This window comes from Hyperolius riggenbachi, chromosome 2 (genome assembly GCF_040937935.1).
Source record: "Hyperolius riggenbachi isolate aHypRig1 chromosome 2, aHypRig1.pri, whole genome shotgun sequence".
Lineage (NCBI taxonomy): Eukaryota > Metazoa > Chordata > Amphibia > Anura > Hyperoliidae > Hyperolius > Hyperolius riggenbachi.
In genome coordinates, this window is record NC_090647.1 from 58,769,786 (window position 1) to 58,789,884 (window position 20,099).

Here is a 20,099-nt window from a genome sequence, read left to right on the forward strand (position 1 = left end):
ACCATACAGTCATAGATGATGTTATGGTGGATTCGATGATCGCAATGTAGAATTGCACCATTCGATTTTGAGGTAGGCCAAACTTTTTTAGCTGCCGCAGATGGTACATTCTCTGTTGTGCTTTCTTGACAATAGTGGCAGTGTTGTTGTCCCATTTTAAGTCGTTTGAGATCATGGACCCAAGAAACTTGAATGACTCTACTTGGGTTATTGTGGATCCATTTATGGTTAAGGGGAGGTGCTCATCCGCGTCAAGTCGAGCTCTTCTTCGCATGTGGGGGGACGGCGAAGGACTCAGCGGTGTTTATGGAGCTGGAGGAAGCCCCGGGTAAGTATCAAATCTTTTACTTTTGCCATCTCTGGTTTCCTTTAATTTGGGTGCCGAGTACTGCCGATAAGTAGAATATCAGTAATGTAGGATACCTCCCGTGGCCAATTAATACAGTCGGCCCAAGTCGCCAACTGGCCTGTCCGCCCAAATGACCTGCCTTTGTATCCGGGTATCTGCCAGCTCTGAGCTGATAGTACCACTAGACATATTCTAGCTGGGACAGGTAGTCAACCTGATATGTCTGTTATCCATTCCATTTAAGTTTCCTTGGCTGACCACTGTGTTGATAGTCATCATCCTTGCTGGTGTTTTTTTTTCTTTTTTTTGTACTTCTGCAGAAGGGCTTTGACAGCACTTCCCGAAACACCTGTTATATTTGAAATTTTGCCAGCTAGAGTCCTTGCTAATACAGTGAAACCACCTTGTGTCTTCTTTTGTGCGCACTCTTGCCATTCTGTGTTGTTTTGTGCTCAGGCTTGCCATTCTGTGTTGTTTTGTGCTTGGGCTTGCCATTCTGTGTCGTTTTGTGCGCAGTCTTGCCATTCTGTGTTGTTTTGTGCGCACTCTTGCCATTCTGTGTCGTTTTGTGCGCAGTCTTGCCATTCTGTGTTGTTTTGTGCGCAGTCTTGCCATTCTGTGTTGTTTTGTGCGCAGTCTTGCCATTCTGTGTTGTTTTGTGCTCGGGCTTGCCATTCTGTGTTGTTTTGTGCGCAGTCTTGCCATTCTGTGTCGTTTTGTGCGCAGTCTTGCCATTCTGTGTTGTTTTGTGCTCGGGCATGCCATTCTGTGTTGTTTTGTGCTCGGGCTTGCCATTCTGTGTCGTTTTGTGCTCAGGCTTGCCATTCTGTGTTGTTTTGTGCGCAGTCTTGCCATTCTGTGTTGTTTTGTGCTCGGGCATGCCATTCTGTGTTGTTTTGTGCTCGGGCTTGCCATTCTGTAAGATCTTTTATTTACACGTGGTTAACAACCCCAACATATTAGTAGAGCATGACTTTTTCTTACCAATTTTCCACATTTGAAGGTGATGTTATTTATTGTTATCCTGTGTCTGTACTTTCCAAGTTGTTTCTGGATAAATAACTATTAATAGCAAAACTTATGTACAGCATTTTATATTCTAAAATGCTTTTTCCATTTAAAAGTTCTCATCGTCAGACGTTTTAAACAACCCTCGGGAACAAGCTGGCTGACCTGCCTATCTGAGTCTGGAAATAAGTAGAGAAACTGTTTATTCTCATTATTCCTTCAAGGACAATAGTGGTATTTGTAAAGACAAAACCATGTCTGTGCTGTTCCTGGAATTGGGTGCTGGGAGGGGTACAGGAACAGTAAGCAGAATTTACTGGAGTTTTCATTTGTTCCTGCTTAGGCCTGGGTTTGTGGAAAAAGGTCCCAGGCTACGTAGCTGGAACAGTCTGGCAGCTGCTGTTTATCGCAGGACTCTTTGGGATCCAGGACCAGCATGCATTGGGAGAAAGATGGGTTTCCTGAATAATTTAATGCTTTCTACTTTTACGGTTCCTCTTTATGAATTATCTGAGTGGAGGTTTGTAACCCTTCAATGCTTTGATCCTTGCTGTCTATGGCTCTACATCTCACAGTGCTTACTGTCAGCGCCTCAATCAGGAAATGTGAATATCGATTTAAAAATAAAAAACTGAAGTGAGAGAGGTATTGAGGCTGACATAATTATTCCCTTTTAAGCAATACCAGTTGCCTGGCTGCCCTGCTGATCCTCTGCCTCTAATACTTTTAGCCATAGGCCCTGAACAAGCATGCAGCAGATCAGGTGTTTCTGACAGAAATATGACAAGATTTGCTCTGTTGCTTAGTTCAGGTGTGTGATTCAGACACTACTGGTGCTGGAATGATCTGCAGGACTAGGGGTGATCAATAAGATGTAAATATTTCATACAGGATTAAGTTTGATTGGTCAATTTTCAAGTTGCATAAATTTGCATACAAATTTACACAATGCTTCATGAACTCGGAAATATTTTCCTCTCATTGATGATCCCTAGGCAGGACCGCCGGGCAACTGATATTGTTTAAAAGGAAATAAATATGGCAGCCTCCAAATCCTTCTCGCTTCAGGTTCCCCTTAAACTAGCACTATGATAGTCATTTCAATGACAGAAATCCGTTTTTTGCTGGTATTCAAGAATTGTTTTGCAGTAACTGGATATATTTGTTTTTCACCTCATGGACTTTTCCTCGACTGAAGAGACACAATTGGGTTAAATTCTGCTCCTCTGGCGGCCTGTAGTTCTGGATCCTCACAGGAGTCTGGTGCACTACTGATGTCATCAGACGATGGCCAGAGAAGCACACAAGGCCTGTAGTCACCTGCACATCTGCTTTGCGTTCGCTCTTGTTTTCCTTCCCTCTTCCCTCAGGCCGGTGCCAGAGGTGAGATGGCCCTGAGCCCAAATTCCAAGCGAGATTCTGAAAGAAAGCGTTCTGTATTTCTCTCCTTTTCAGACAAAGAGCACTTGAAGGAGATGGAGGGACTGGAGCTGGAGCTGGCGGCCCTGCGCACTACCAACGAAGATCAGAGGAGGCATATTGAAATCCTAGAGCAGGCTCTAAGCAATGCCCAGGCAAAGGTCATCAAGCTGGAGGAAGAGGTGAGCCAGGGACACCATTTTTTTTTAATTTTTTTTTAAAGTTGTGTAATGGGTGATTTTTCTGTCAGGGAAGTCTCACCTTTGGTGAGGAGGATGACTTTTTGTTTTTCTTTTAAAGTTGGATTATACTCCAAGAACTACAATTTCAGTAACTAATCTTGGTTACATAAAATAACTTTTGAAAGCATTGTTTAAAATCCTTTATTTTCACTGCAGAGAGGCCATACAGGCTTGCATATCTCTGGTCATCGGCAAAAGCAAGAATCTTTCTGTGCTTGTGGCTTCACTCTGCCCCCCTTTCTCCACTGAAGTGACTCAGCTGTTGCCGGGGCGATGTGTCCTTTCAGCAGAGGGAGGGGGCAGAGTGAAGACACAGGCACAGGGAGATTTCCTTTGCCAATGACCAGAGATAATCACGCTTTTACTGCTCTCTGCATTGAAAATAAACCTTTTTACACACAGGGAAAACTTGGGGATACTTTCAAATAGTCTTTGTTGTAACTAAGAGTAGTGACTGAAATGTTAGTTTTTGGAGTATAATCCCACTTTAAGAATGCTACTTGCCTGGATGAAAGCTTAAAGAGACTCTGTAACAAATTTTTCAGCCTTAGTTCTTCTATCCTATAAGTTCCTATGCCTGTTCTAATGTGCTCTGTCTAACTGCAACCTTTCCCAATTGCACTGTCTCTGTAATAAATCTTATCTCCTTTCCTCTGTCATGTCTGTCGGGCTAAGGCTTGTATGTGTGGAATGTGCAGGGCTGCTTGTGATTGGATAGAAGCGATACACACCCTCTGCAGGCCCCCTGCACACTCTGTATGACTCACACACTCTGCTTATGTGAGCCTATCACAAGCTGGTTAGTTTCTTTGTAAACCCTGCCTAAAACTGGCAATTACAAGCCAGGATTGCAGCAGAGTGTGGCAGAAACAGCACAGAGGGGCACAGGAGAAAATAAGGAATAGAATGGTATGCTTTTTAGCGTAAGAATATTAGAGTACAGATTCTCTTTAAACTTCTGACTATATTTGTTGACCTAAAGGGAACCTGAAGTGAGAGGAATATGGGGGCTGCTCTCTTGACTCTAATAAACAATGCTAGTTGCCTGACTTCTGTGCTGATGCTCTGCTCTAATCCTTTCATTCATTGCCCTCTGTGTTTTGTTTTGGTAGCTGCGTAAGAAGCAGGTGTACGTGGAGGAGGTGGAGAAGCTGCAGCAGGCTCTGACCCAGCTTCAGGCGGCAGGAGAGAAGAGGGAGCAGCTGGAGCGACGGCTGCGCACCAGGCTGGAGAGGGAGCTGGAGTCCCTAAGGATGCAGCAGGTAAGGGCAGCTGGGGCAGTGCGTGACCTCCAGGTGGCCTCAATCATGTGACTAGTCTGGGGTACAGATACACAGCACTCTGCATGTCGCAAGGTGACCGGAGGAAACAGATGTAATACTCAGCTGATGACACAGGAAGTTGGATCCCAGCGACGCCCCCGGGTGACGAGCGTTCCCTGATCCACTTCCTGCCGGGGGGTACATGCGATGGCACACGATGGCTGCGAATGAGAGTTCAAACAATGGCGACACTTTGCGCAGGAGTCATCAGGGATCTAAAAGATGCGATCTGCGATGACGGTCGTGCTGCGCGCGTCGCTAAACGATCATGAAATCGAGTGCCAGTGCCAACTTTGTGAAGTCGTGAAAACATTCGCTCATCGTTCAAATCACCGGTTGTCGGAAAAATCATCGAACAAATTGCGTTGCAAGTATGGTCATTTATACAGGATTTTATTGATAGGTTCTTAGTTGGTAGCGAGGCCTGGTGCTGAATCTGGCAGGAGCCATTTTATGTCACACTTAAAGTAGACCTGAACATAAAAATAACCCTATACAGGCCATACTTACCTCCCACTTAGTCTGCTTATTGATCTCATTCTCCTCTCCCGTGTCCTGCTTGTTCACTGTGATCTATTGAGTTCTCCAGCCTCCATTTTAAAAATGATGACCCTGTCACAGCTTCCGGGTCAGCACTCAGTTAACTAGTAATGTAGCTTGAGCCATAGGGAAACATGGACATTTCCTTACACATCAGTTTCCTTTCAGTTATAACTGACAGCAACTAATATAGTGAAAAAGGGCCTTAAGGCTTTCAGCTTTCTGAGATAAAAATAACAAAACAAAAAAATTAAAAACAATCGACAAATAAGTAAACAAACAACCATGCCAGCAAGGATCAGAGCCCACCAACAGAAAGCTCTGTTGGTGAGCAGAAATGGGGGGGAGGGGAATCACTTGTGTGCTGAGTTGTACGGCCCTGCAGCAAGGCCTTAAAGCTGCAGTGGCCTAAACTGGAGAATTTGAGTCTGTCTGAAGCCCTGGTCTGTACAAAAATGCTCTATTTGTGATTGCTTTAGGTGCCCCTGATCTGAGTTTATTATGCATGCCTAGCTTATCCAAGCTGCGGAGAGCTGAGGAGAAGCTCAATGGGGAGAGTGAGGAGAGGCAGGAGGCTCCCTGCAGTTCCCAGGGTCAAAGCTCTTGGATACAATAATTAGCTGTGGCTGGTTTTGAAAGGGATGGGGAGGTGTAATGAAACGGTATGTGGATCCAGAATGAACATACCTCTGTGCCATATTTCATTTCTTATTGATCTTGCTATTTCCGCACGTGCAGGACTTCTCTTGCAGGCAGCTTTGCATGATAATTTTATAAATACCATGGAAAGTTGTGTTAGGGCCCGTTTCCACTTGTGAGTTGCGATTCCGTCGTGGAAAGCGCGTCAACGAATCCGCATGCAGGATTTTCATGTGGAATCGTTCGCGGTTTGCGCTTTGCGATTTTAACCATGTCAATGCCGGCAAGCATTGACATGGGTTTTTCAGCGGAATCGCACGCGGAAACGCCGGGAAAACCGCAAGACTAATAAGCTTGCTGTTTCCCTATTAAATTACATTACCGGCGATTCGCGTGCGGCATGCGAATTCTGGCGGCTCTGCCATGCAGATTTTTTCTGCACAGCACACCGCACAGAATCCCGCACAAGTGGAAACGGCCCCATCCATTTGTATTGGTTATGCGAATCTGTGTGCAGGAAACGCATGCAGATTCGCTCTAGTGGAAACCGGCCCTTACAGAAATGTGCTTTTACTACATGGGCCTCCGAGTGTCGGATTGGCAGCCTTCTGGGAGGATTTCCGTTGTGTGGAGGACATGACAGGAGCAGATAAGATGAAGAGTGTCGTTTGTCAGAAATTAGGCTAATCAGTTTAGATGTGACGCTATCATTTATTACTTCTTTGATGTTGCAGAGAGCTGATGAATCCAGGCTGCTTCGGGAGGGGGGGGGGGGGGGGGGTTCTGCACTCAATATCTGCTTCCTATTAAGCAATCAGGTTTGACTTTCTTACCAGAAGTCTGCCATAGAGGAACATCCAGTGATTATATATAATGTCATCTATAATGTCATCAGCATTTCTTTCCTTTTAAATTAATATCCCAGCAGCTGTTTCTGCACTGTGTAACTTCAGCCAGCAGAAGGATGGTCTGAGTTATTGGTGCGTCTGAAATTCTGAAGCCAGTAAACTAAATAAATCTCTTTTTCAGTGTTCTGTTGGGAGAGTTAGCGGGGTGTTTGAAATGATCAGTTTTGCACATATGATCAAAAGACAACTGTAAACTCTCCCCTTAAAGGGAACCTTAACTGTGGGCCCAAAAAAAAAAAATTTACTTACCTGGGGCTTTCCCAAGCCTCCTGCAGCCGTCCTGTGCCCGCGCCGGTCCTTCGGTGGTCTCCGGTCTCTCTCCGCGGCTAAGTTTAGTTTTCGGCCGACTGCCAGTCGTCCTCCGGCAAAGCGTCCTCCTCTTCTGCATTCCCCGTCGTAAAGAGCCGTAAAGCGCATCCGCAAGACGCGTCATGCGGGGCGCGCTTTACGGCTCTTTACGACGGGGAATGCGGAAGAAGAGGACGCTTTGCCGGAGGACGACTGGCAGTCGGCCGAAAACGAAACTTAGCCGCGGAGAGAGACCGGAGGGCACGGAAGGACCGGCGCGGGCACAGGACGGCTGCAGGAGGCTTGGGAAAGCCCCAGGTAAGTGAATTTTTTTGGGGGCCCACAGTTAAGGTTCCCTTTAATGTTATCCCCTTCCTGATGCCTAACCTCCTCCCTCCCGCTTAACTACTTGTTGCACGCCGTGCAGTATATTCACGACCCTGCAGACTTAACAGGATGCCCCAGGGCCGTGAATACAAGTCTGCAGCGGCATGCAGCCGACGCTATCGCCCGTACGCGAGCACACCGCCGGTACTGCCGCTTAGAGGGGAAGTTAAAAGAATGGGACCGCATAAATCTAAGTCCCCGATTCTACGAGACACCTACATTCATTATATATTCCCATTGTTACACAGCCACGCATTACTTCCAATTCACGTGCATACGTATGTGAATCGGAAATAATGACTGAGGACATCTTGTGGCCAAATAGTATATTACACCAAATTTCTCTTTTATTTAATAAAAATCCCCACACTGACTTTTATAATAAACTATTTCTCTCCCACACCCTCTCATAGTACCCAAATATATAAAGGGGGGGGGGGGGGGAATTATAAGTAGTTACCTTAGGGACTGAACTTTTTAAAAATGTATGTCAAGGCGCGGTATATTACTATTCATTTTTAATTTATTTGCTTGTAATTAGTGATGGACCCAAAATTGAAAAAATGCACCTTTATTTCCAAATAAAATATTGGCACCATACATTGTACTAGGGACATTTTTTTAAGTGCTGCAATAACCGGGACAAACGGGCAAATACAATGTGTGGCTTTTATCCACTGTAGAACGTTTTATTTTAAAACTATAATGGCCAAAAACTGAAGAAAGCATTTTTTTCAATTTTTTTTTCTTATTATTCATGTTAAAATGCATTTAGGATAAAATAATTCTTGGCATACTGTACCTCCCAAAGAAAGCCTAATTGGTGGCGAGAAAAACAAGATACAGATCATTACGCTGTGATTAGTAGTAATTAAGTTATTGGCGAAAGAAAGGCAGGAGTGCTGACAGGTGAAAATTGCTCTGGTCCACAAGGGGAAAAAACCCGCAGTCATCAAGTGGTTAAAGTGGGCAGTGTAACTTACCTGTGGCTTCTTCTAGCCCCCTGCCGTCCTGCAGTGCCCGCGCCGTCATTCCTCGCTTGTTCAGCTGCAGCGCTCTTCTGACAGCTGCACACTTGCCTCCTGACTGCTCTTCCATGGATGGAAGCATTCTGTGCTTGAGCAGAAAGTAAAAATCACTACTGTTCATGCGCAGAATACTCCGATCAAGGAGGTGCGTGGGCCACGCATGTAGAGAAGCCCGAAACTGTCCAAGTTGGTCAACTTTTGAGGGGGGGGCTGCAGCTGAACAAAGGAGCACAGAATGAGCACGACTGCAAAGAAGGACCGCAGGGGCTGGAAGAAGCTCCAGGTAAGTTACACTGCCCACTTTTATTCCACTTTAGGTTCCCTTTAATGTTTTCCCTTTCCTGATGCGTAACTGCCTATATCTACCGGTATATCTTGCTCTATGTTGCTATATAGCCCCGCCCTCCAAGTGGTGTTTAGCCCAGGCTAATTAATTATGCAGTATTCTGCCCCAGAGCATTCTGAAAGGCCAGGTGTTGTTACTGCTGACTTCGGAACACACAACAAGCATTCTGCAACAAAAAGTCTGAGAAAGTAGTCCACCGGCCTCAGGGTTGAGCGATTATAGATCTTGGGGAGTCCTAATAGGGCAAGAGGTCCATCAAGCCTCTCAATGTGATGTCCAAAACATGCAAAGATTCCAATGTAGGACTCAACAGATATTCTATCCAACTTCTCTTTATTTCATAAATGCGGTAATTGAGCATAGAAAAACCAGCACATCGTTTTGGGTCAGTCGCCCTTGGTCAAGCACTTGTCACTTGTGCTGGTTTTTTATGCTCTATTACCGCATTTACAAAATAAAGAGAAGTTGGATAGAATATCCGTTGACGGTTGAGCCCTACATGGGAATTTTTTCCAGCAGGAAAAAGTTGCCACCTGTGATAAATTGTAAGAATCTAAATCCCAAGAAGAGAGATTTTATACCGGACAAACACTTACTAAATAATCTATACATGAATATTGTAATATGTAAGCAATTTTAATCATGAAAGCAAACCTGAAGAGAGCTGTAAAGAAAAAAAATAGATACTTTCCTATGGAGAGGGAAGGTTCTGGATCTCATAGCAGCCTCCCGGCCCTCTCCATTTCTGTCGTTCCGCTTGTTCAAAATTGGAGCTTTTGGGACTCTTCTGAAGGCTTCTGAGGTACTTGCATCCCAGAGCACTTCCAAAGACAGGCATATCTGTACTGCACATACACAAGCGGGAACATGCGCATTATGGAAACACCTGTCTTCAGGAGTACTCAGGAAATGAGTACTCCCGAAGCCGAAGGGCCAAAGACTTATTCAACCTGCGGGTTGAATAATTCACGAGTGGACAGCGCTGGAACGAGGACACAGGGAGAGGACAGGGAAGTCTCTATGGGATCCAGAGCCTTTCTTTTACATAGGTGAGTATCTAACTTTTTTTTTTTTCTACAGCATGCTTCAGGTTCACTTTAAATGGAACCAGAGACATTATTAATGGGGGAATTTATACTTACCTGGGGCTTCCTCCAGACCAATGAGAAGTGTGGGCTCCACCGCCATCCTCTCCGACCACTTCGTTCACTTGATATGGCCTCCGGCAATCTGGCTGGCCGTGCACGCACCACCGAACCCCCCTCCCCCCGTCACGCTCCTGGGCACGGGAAGCGCGCAACTGGCCCTGCTACTGGGGGAATATCAAGTGAACAGAGCAGCCAGAGAGGACGGTGAGGGAGCCTGCGCACATCATGGGGCTGCAGGAACCCCTTGGCAAGTATAAATACCCCCATTAATAACATCTCTGGTTGACTTGCATTTAGTAAAGTTCCTCCTGTAAATTTTACATTTTCTCCTATGCAGAGACAGGCCACCTGTCCGAATAATGGCGAATACAACACCCCCGCGCTGATGGACCTGCTGAGGAAGAAGGAGGAGACCATCTTGGCTCTGGAAGCAGACACCACCAAGTGGCAGCAGAAGTACCTGGAGGAGAGCGCCATGAGGCATTTCACCATGGATACGGTGTCGCTAGCTGCCTCCAGCAACCAGTAAGAACATTTCCTGTTCTATGTTATTGGCAGGCATTAAAGGGGAACTCTACCAGTCAGACAAACTGATCATTTTATTGATTTTTTTTGTTGATCACGGTCTTTTACAAACACTATTTCTCACCCACATCATTTAGTTTATGTAGAATACACTGAACATCTGAACTCTTCTAGTCAGAGGGCGATGTATTCTTACGGTCCCCAATAATGCTACGGTTTTTAGCAGACAATCATGTTCTCTATAAGATCATTCAGATCGAAAAGAGAAGATTGTATTTAATACATCCACAGCATTGCCAAATCCAACTTGCGATCGTATCTTAACCATTTACATAGCAATATGTATTTTTCACTGGCAACACATTTCGTGGGTCCAAGGACACTTCCTCAGGCCAGTTGTAGTGCCAGTTACTAGAAATAGCCGAGCCAGCAGTGCATAATACATTTTATTGTTTCATAAAAGTATTATCGTAGCGGCAAGCCACCGCTTTTATTTAATTTTAGTTGTTTTCATCTTTTATACACCCCAAGGTGCCTCTTACCCCCGCTGTACTTCTCTGGGAGTATATCTGATCATTTGTCTTGCAGTCAGCAATGATCTCAGTCAGCTTCAGCGAGGTGCAAATAGGTGTTCAAAAGACATCAGAGCAGTCTATTAGTATTGTTATATTGATACTACTTTAAATTTACTTAAAGAGAATCTGTACTGTGAAATCTTACATAAATAAACGTACCAGCCTGTTTGTTGTCGTCTAGCCCCCTCTGTAACATTATCGATGCTCCTGCTGCTTTCCTGGTGATAATATCACTGTTTTATTCATCGTTTTTTTAAACCATAAAGATGGCCGCCAAACAGGAAATACATCATCACAGCAGGTGCCTGTTTGCAGAGGCTCCTCTCAAATGTGACTTGATTGCTGGAATGTTACTCCCATGTGTTGCCTTAGCTGCTTGTCTGAGCTCTGCACTGATCTCTCTGCACTCACAGCTGTTTGAAATGTCTCAGCTCCACGAGCCTTGCAGAGACGCTGGCTGTGAGCAGAGACATTGCCTGTGACTCATACAAACACAGGCGAGCCTGCAGGGGGTGTGCATAACTTCTCTCTATCACAGCAGAGACAGTGCATTCCTCTTTGGCTCCGCGAGGCTTGAAAAGAAAAGAAGATTAGATCTATTACAGAGACAGAGCAACTAGAAAAGGCTGCAGTAATACAGAGCACATTAGAACAGGTATAGGAACTTATAGGATAGAAGAAATAAGGCTGAAAATGTTGTTACATTTTAAAACTTTATTTGGCTGCAGGGCCAAATTTTTCCTGACGCTGGGGAAGTGTGCCTGCCCCAATGGAGAGTAGGTCGACAGGGAGCTTTCATACATTCCTGTCCGGTAGGGATGATCAATGATATGAACATTTTCCGAGTTTATACAAATGTATGTAAATATATTCAGCTTGAAAATGGGATCAATCAATTTAAACCTGGGTGGGACTTGACTGGTCAATTTTCAAGCTGCATACATTTGCATACAATTTTACATAAATTTGCATATCATTCATCATCCCTACTGTCCAAATGGCTGGATTGGGTTCCCTTTTCTCCACCACGGCGGCGATGTAATCTTGACATGTCTCCTCAGTTCCGATCACAAGATTTGGCTTGAGCGGGATCCAGGAGACTGTTTCAGCATTGCATTAAAAATCGGAATCTCATCAAAATCAGAATCACATGTAGCATAGAGCCTGCATGCTGCGTTTTTTCTCCTGCAATACACACACACACACACCACACACCACACACCACACACACACACACACACATATATAAGATACAAGAAAATGTTCTGAAAAGTTACCACCTCGAGTCAGTGGAGCAGAACGGATGGTGGAGCAGGTTTTGTTACTGGGAGAGGAACATAAGGATGTCGTACTAGTGATCCTGCTCTTGCCAACTAGCTCCCTGCTGTGTCCATACCCTCCCATCCCCTGCAACACAGTGTGCAGAGTGCTCTGCTCAAGACTACCTGTGTCCCCTGTCTTGTGGAGCGGAGCGTGCAAGCAAAGTGTCAGCGGTGCAATGATCGGGGACTTTTCCTGTGTGGCAAGCACTGATGCCATCTAGTGGTGTCTTGATACACAACTGTATCATCCTTAGGACATATCTGGCTATGGGGAGAGGGGATGACTTGTACTGGGGCACTTCTGGTAACTGTGGAAGGGGCAATACTGGGGAGGGGGCTTATATGCGAGTCAATCACTTCCTGGTTTCTGAGGGAAAAGTGGGTACCTTGGCTTATACACAAGTTGGCTAATATGAGAGTACCGGTATACACACATATACTGTATATACACATATTTGCTCCAAACTTGTCACAAGGGTTTAATATTGCTCATGGTTATAGAAAGTGCATTTGGATAACATGGTCTGTTACAACACAGTGATGTGAACATGCCTATACAATTGTACAGCCAGCACCGCACGCCATGTAAGCTCACCTTTAGTCTTGATGTATTGTGTTTTTATAACAGAGATTCCGGCATTCTGAACCATTCGAGGACCGGCAGTCACAGCGAGAGCTTCCTGGAAATGCGCATGTGGCACGAAGAGGAGGAAATAGCGCAGGCCAACCGCAAGTTCCAGGACATGGAGCACACGTAAGGGCGCCCCTCCTGTCCAGCAGCTCTCATTACAGCATCAGCACCAAACCTTCCCTCAGGCTGGTACAGCATGGTGGCATAGTGGTTACTCTTGCCTTGCAGCGCTGGGTCCCCGGTTTCGAATCCCACGCAGGGCACTATCTGCAGGGAGTTTGTATGTTCTCCCCGTGTCTGCTTGGGTTTCCTCCAACGAACACGTTGGAATCCAGCGCAGGAGATTTGGGTGCAGCCGGCACCGCCATAGACCGTAATGGGAATTACGACTATAGCGGCGCACAGTCAGTAACCACCGTGCCGTTGGAAGGCGGAGCTGAAGTTACTTTTAAAACACTGTAATTCGGCCGCCAGCAATAGCTGGAAGCCGAATTACATCATTCCCCACCATCCACGTGGACCTGGAGGGGGAATAGTATTTAACGCCACCAGGAACTTGTGCAGCTGCAGGATAAGCCATATACCGGCTGTATCCTGCGCCCAAGTCTCCCGGCAGTGATTTCTCTCGTATGCTCCTCCAGGCACTCTGGTTTCCTCCGACATCCCAAAAACATACAGATAGGTTAATTGGCTTCCCCCAACATTGGCCCTAAACTACAATACATACACTACGTGATACATACATAGACATATGACTATGGTAGGGATTAGAGTGTAAGCCCCTCTGAGGGACAGCTAAGTGACAAGACAATATACTCTGTACAGCACCGCAGAAGATATTGGCGCTATATAAATACTAAATAACACACAGGAGCCTGATAACAGCAGGAAACCCACATCCTTTCAGTAGAAGTTTTCAGTAGTATCCTCCTATTTATAAAGGTTCTGAATACTATTAATCAGGCCTGTTTCTTGGGCATACATGAGTACGATCCGCACGTGCCCAGTCAAACAAAGCATTGGAAGAGCGGCCGCATTCTACTGGGCATGCCCGGACCATACTCGCACATGCCCAGTACAGAGAGGAGCTCTTACTTGATCGGGAGAGCAGCCCTGAAAAGGCTATTCAACAATGATGTTTATAGGGACCCAGCGGTAGAATGGTGAGGCATAAAAGCCTCTAAGTATGCAATTGTTTTGTATTTTGTACATCACTTATGCTTTATGACGTAAGGTATGTGTTCTAATTCAGCTTTATGCAAGTAAGAAAAATCTCCCATGATGATGCATCATCCCAGCTGTGGATTTTTAGTTTCCAACAACTTTTATTTGTCACATGTACAAAGCTTACCTTGCAACTTGGTACAGTTCACAGTCAGAGACACTTTTATGGGAAATGATGTTAAGATTTTATAAGAGGTTTATATAGACTCATTAATAGACGTCCTTTAAATATATTTATTGCAAAAAGTAGGGAAATGCAAAGTACACAACTTTGTGAACTGCTAATTAATGCAAATATATGACTATGTGAGTCGGGGTAATGGCAGATAGAACTAAGACTTTAACCATGTAAGGACCAGAGACTTCCTGAGTGAAAAAACAGGGCTCACTGATGTCATGCCACACGGACCCGCCGAATGCGCCACTCTCCCGCTGCTGAAGCCCACTAGCTTACCGACAGCAGAGTTCCAGGAGCCGGTCAGGAGCCTATTTCATTGGCTCCTGACCCTGTGATCACTGTGAGCCAATGTGATTGTAATTGCTTACCTAAGGAGAGGGAAGCCTCTAGACCACAGGTGTCAAACACAAGGCCTGCTGGCCGAATGCGGCCCTTCTTTATTTAGTTAAGTATTTATATATTGCCGACATCTTCCGCAGCGCTGTACAGAGTATATATTGTCTTGTCACTAACTGTCCCTCAGAGGGGCTTACAATCTAATCCCTACCACAGGCATATGTCTATGTGTGTATCGTATATTTAGGGGGAAGCCAATTAACTTATCTGTATGTTTTTGGTATGTGGGAGGAAACCCACGCAGACATGGGGAGAACATACAAACTCCTTGCAGAGGTTGACCTGGCTGGGATTCGAACCGAGAACCCAGCGTTACAAGGCGAGAGCGCTAACCACTATGCCACCGTTTTATGTGGCCCTTGAGAGCTTCGAATGTGCATCATTGTAAGCAGTAAAAGTACAACAGTCACTGCCTTCCCATCCAGAGGATGACTGTGTTTTTGCTTGAAACATTGTCAGTTTGAGTCCGGGGGCAGCAACAACTCACAGGACCCCCTCTGTGAAATTTGCATAGGGTCCCCTCCTTGGATCCAAATCCCCCCGTGTGGCTAGTAAAACACACATACCCTTCTCCACCCCCTCTCCCCACATAGTAGTGCAGTGAAGCAGTGTAATATTTAGCTGCTCCAGTGCTGCGTCTTGTCTCTTCCGTTCTTCTCGGCAGATGCACGCTCTATACTTCCATACCGCCAGCTCCCAATCACATGACATGCATTCAGAGACAGGTATGCAGCATAGAGCGTGTGGCTGTCAGGAAGATCACAGGAGACCCAAAGCAGCATTGGAGCAGGCAAATATAAAATGCTCCACTGCGGAAGGGAGAGGAGCTGGGATCCAGGACCCCCCACAGTCACTATAGTTACACCATATTATTTGAGACTGTTCAATAAATGTTAAATCTGAATAAACAATTTGGTCCGCGATTTGGACTAGGTTTCTAAATTTTGGTGCCTTACATGATTGAGTTTGGCACCCTTGCTGTAGATCCTCCAGAGACTTCCCATACTGTCCTCTGCCACTGTCCGGGACCCTCCTTAACTTTGGGGCAGTGCTCTTCTTTTGGCTTAAGCAGGGCCGCGCTGCACCCACATGGGCATGGCGGCGTCTGCACAGTATCATGGAGCAACAGGTGCAGTAGCGGCCCCTATGTAATTACCCACAAGCCCTTGGCTGTAATCTTAGTGGTGTCAGCAGTATCTAAACAGTTTTTTGTTTTTTTTTAATCATTATACTGTATGTGCTCTTAAAAAACCCCTTCAGGATCAAGAACCTTCATGCCAAGATTATCGAGCAGGACGCCATGATAAAAGTGCTGCACCAGCGTTCTCGGAAAGACCAGGGGAAGAATGACAACGCCAGCCTGCGCCCCGCCCGCTCGGTGCCCTCCATCGCGGCTGTGGCCGTCGCCACCTCCGGTACCCATTCTCGGCAGACGTCCCTAACCAGCAATCAGCTTGTGGAGGAGAAGAAGGAGGAGAAGGCTCGCAAAGGGAGTATAGGTAGAGTTTGTTTGTTTGTTTTTATCAAAAAAGAACTATTCAGTTTTTTCGATAAAAATCTGATCGGACATGTTGGAAAAATCTGGGTGATTGTTTGTGAAATTGTATAGTGTATGGTAGGCTGCATAAGAAAATACTATTCGATAAACCAACTTTTTCTTCATATTCAATCGCTTTTCTAAAAGAATTTTAAAAAATATTCAACCAAATGGAATAATTAATGGAATTTCATTAAAAAATGAGAAAATTGTACCATGCATGGGCATCATTAGTCTACTTCCTGTCTCTTTCTGATACACCTGCAAATATGAGAACACTTGAGAAATACTGTAGCAGAGGTCAGATATGCACTTTTTGTACACGCTTGTTGCTGATTCTTTCCTCTGCTTTCTTACCAGGCATATTTCAGGGCAGAGACAATCATGAGAGCCCGTCCCCCTCCTTGGCGCTTCCTCCGCCCTCTTTCTTGCTGCCTCCTGCCGCCTCATCACCGGTGACCGTGTCACACGCCAAGACCGGCAGCAAAGACAGCAGCACACAGACTGACAAGAGCTCCGACCTCTTCTGGCCAACCTGCTCGTCCTTACCGGGCAGAGGGCGGATGAACACCACGCCCTCCAGCAGCCCCCTTCTACGTCACACCGCCAATAAAGAGAAGTCAGGTAAAAGGGGGATGGCAGCAGGGGCTTCTTTGTGTGTTGCATGTTTCCTATTGTGCCACTACGATCAGGATACTCTCTTAACCACTTAACCCCCCTGGCGTTCTGACTCTTTCCGGATTTTAGGGTCTAAAAGCGGTGCAATTTTTTTGCACCCTTTCAGACCCTAAAACCTGGAAAAAAACATGCTGCTGCAGCAGCCCAGCAATCACTCACCTCCCTGGCTTCAGCGCTGCAATTAAGCCTCCATCCTCCGGGTGGCGCTGCAACTCTAAAGTGAAATTCATGACGACAGCCAGCGATCTCACCAGCAAGAAGCAGAGCCTCGGAGGAGAGGAAGAAGAATGCCAGCCGACGTCGGGATCCCCGGGAGGTATGTAGAAAGGCTCCTGCTGCGCGCATTGCTCTGCATACAGCCTCCGGTGGCTACCCGGTGCAGAGGTCGGGATAACCGCTCTTCGCCCCGACCCTAGCTCGGGATAACCGCCAAGGAGGTTAAGTGCCAACGGCCTCTGCCCCCTTAAGGACCAGAGACTGCTGGTACCAGCGTAAGGTGCGGATTGATGCCCCAGCATGCCGCCCTATTGTAATTTTGATTGATCTCTGGCTGAAATCAACCAACACTACGAATCGGGCAGAACTTTTTTTTTTCTTTTCTTTTTTTTTTGTGGTAAAAAGGGGTGGAGCTGCTGCAGTATCCGAGCAATCGATGAGCGCCTCTGTTGTCCCCCCTCCTAATACTGCTCCCCGGTGCCCATGCAGAGTATTAGCAGAGTGAAGTCACACTTGCCTATGTTGCCGTCACGCTCCCTCCTATGTTGTCATATCCCGGTGCCCATACTCAATGAACCAACGTGAGCATGTACATGTTGCGGGGTATGTGCCGCGGAAAATGACGGAAGCACACAGGACAGAGTGTGCCTGCAGGAGAGGGGAGTATGACTTTGATTTGCTAATACTCTGCAGTATTCGCAGGGCCGGATTTGTACTTTTTACCGCCCAAGGCCAACTATACCGTCTATATGGTTGTTATCTCTGTGTGCCCCAATGAGAATTCTACTTACTTTCCATCATTGGATGTCACAGACAATAACTATTTTAGTAATATGCATATAGATTATAAGTTATGTTTTTCTTAAAGAGATTCTGTAATGAAAAAGTTCCCCTGGGGGGTACTCACCTCCGTAGGGGGAAACCTCTGGACCCTATCGAGGATTACCCTGTCCTCCTGTGTCCCACGGTGGACTTGCTGCAGTCCACGGAATGTACAGCCGACAATTTGTCAGGCTGTGCAATATTTACCTTTTCTGGCTCCAGCGGAGGCGCTGTTGCTCTTCCCACGGAGATAGGCGAAAATAGCCGATCTCCATCGGCTCCACTCTACTGCGCAGGCGCAAGTCTCCTGCACCTGCGCAGTAGAGCGGCCCAACAGCGATCGGAGAGCCGATACTGCGCATGTGCTGGAGCCGGGAAGGTAAATATTTACATCCCCGCTGTTCGGGGAGCTTTATCGCCGCCACAGGGGGACGGGGAAAGCCTCGATATGATCCGGAGGCTTCCCCCACCCGAGGTGAGTACCCCCATGGAAACTTTTTTCGTTACAGATTTTCTTTAAGAACTTTTATGTTATGTTTGCCATCTCTTTAATGATGGACCCATTGTGACAGCATGAGAGGTTAGGCTGATGTGTACCTGCAGGATAGAGCTTACAGGTCTTGCAGGGATGACACAAGTACAGGACAGATAGTTAAAAGGTTAAAGCTGTCCTTGTAGACAGCTTTAACTGTCCTTGTAGATAGGGATGACTGCATAGAACAGTTTTACTGGCTCTCACTGAGCCGCCCCTAAATTTCTGGTGCCCTAGGCCATGGCCTATGTGGCCTTGCCAGAAATCCGGCCCTGAGTATTCGTAGGGGGTACACCTGAAGGAGCGGCCATACGAATAGCTTGGGCTACTAATTGAACTTCTAAGTTTAAATTCTTTACAAGTAGCTGAATTGTAAATCATTTGGAAAGGATTTCTGATTGCAGGCGGTACGGCATGTACAAGTCTGGCCTTAGTTTTGCCACAAAAGTTCCCCTTTCAGCTGGTCAATGACCCTAAACATGCTGTTAAAGCTACATCGGGGTGGTTTGACAGGAGACGTTAAAGCTAACCTGAGAATAGGGGGATGAAATAATTGATTACCTGGGGCTTCCTCCACCCCCCCATTACCACCATACAGGGCAGGATTTACCATAAGGCATGTAGGCACATGCCTACAGGCGCCTGATGATGGAAAGACTGCTCCCTGCCCTCCTCTAGTGTTGCCCTCCCTTATGCAAAGTCCTGGTGAAAGTGTAAATGAGAGGTTACTCACCCTGCTTTCGGCATTTCACTGACCAGATCTCCCTTAAGCTACGGGCACCTCTAGCTATTTAATACTGAGGTTCCTCTAGCTACCTAATACTTGGGGGCACCTCTTGCTACTTAATATTGAGGGTACTTCTGGCTGCCTAATACTAAAGGGACACCTGTAGCTGCCTGTGACAGGCAAAGGAAGTAGAGAAGTGACACCTGGGCCAGTTAGGTGGGCTTTTGTAGGTTCAAGGAGTGCGGAGTCTAGGGTGCCAGGACATCTGTGCCTATAGGCTCCAGTGATGTAAATCCAGGCCTGACACCTTAGCCTTCCTCGCCGTCCTCCCGGGTGCCTCCGTTCTCCTGCTATCGGCCCCGGTAATGGTAATCTGCCTTCAGCCGTGCTCTTATGCGCATGCGCGTGCCGTATTCACGATACAGAGCGTATTCTGCTCCTGATGGGCCGTGCATGCGCAGAAGAGCCTGACTGATGCGACTGAAGGCGGATTACCAGGGCCAATAGCAGGCGAATAAAGGCACCCGGGAGGACAGCAAGGGAGGCAACGGTGGTCATAAAGCTGGAGGAATCTAACCCCCCCCCCCCCAAGCCACTTGGTCAGGTGGATCGCTTCAGCTGAGCGATGGCCGAGAGCTTTGTTCTTTCCTCTCACTTGGCTCCTGCATGACGTCACCCCCGCGGCAGTCTGTTGGCCCTCCTCTCCCCGGCTTAGCAACAGAAGACTAAGAACCAAGAAAAGAAGCCAATCATGGCCAAGGTTAGTATGTAAAATATAATCAATACTTCATACACATATAGTGCAAAAATAAAATAAATTTTTTTCAACAAATCCACTAAAACACAAGTTAAAACAAGTTTAAAATCTCCCAATTGAAACCAATGGTCCTTAGTAATCCAACCCAAATATTAACTAGATCACAAAGTGCATCAATCATATGTAGACATACATAGCAGGCTGAAAATGTTTTTCATTTGTGCAAAAAGAATATTCAGAGATCTGTTCTCACTGTGGCTCGAGAAATAGTGAAAAAAATCCAAAAAACAAAACAAAATCCGAAAGACTTACAGTCCATTAAAGTGCATATGCAGCAAGCAGAATCAGTAACATG

At 46.2% G+C, this 20,099-nt stretch overlaps 1 protein-coding gene across 1 annotated transcript in view; it reads left to right on the plus strand.

The window, feature by feature from the left end:
• The window catches only part of AMOTL1 (angiomotin like 1), a 172,486-nt gene that overhangs the window by 148,445 nt on the left and 3,942 nt on the right, over positions 1–20,099 (plus strand). The window contains 6 exon segments of the mRNA XM_068266833.1: positions 2,813–2,958; positions 4,131–4,280; positions 9,962–10,149; positions 12,675–12,800; positions 15,736–15,974; positions 16,373–16,636. Of these exon segments, the coding sequence (XP_068122934.1) occupies positions 2,813–2,958; positions 4,131–4,280; positions 9,962–10,149; positions 12,675–12,800; positions 15,736–15,974; positions 16,373–16,636 (1,113 nt within the window).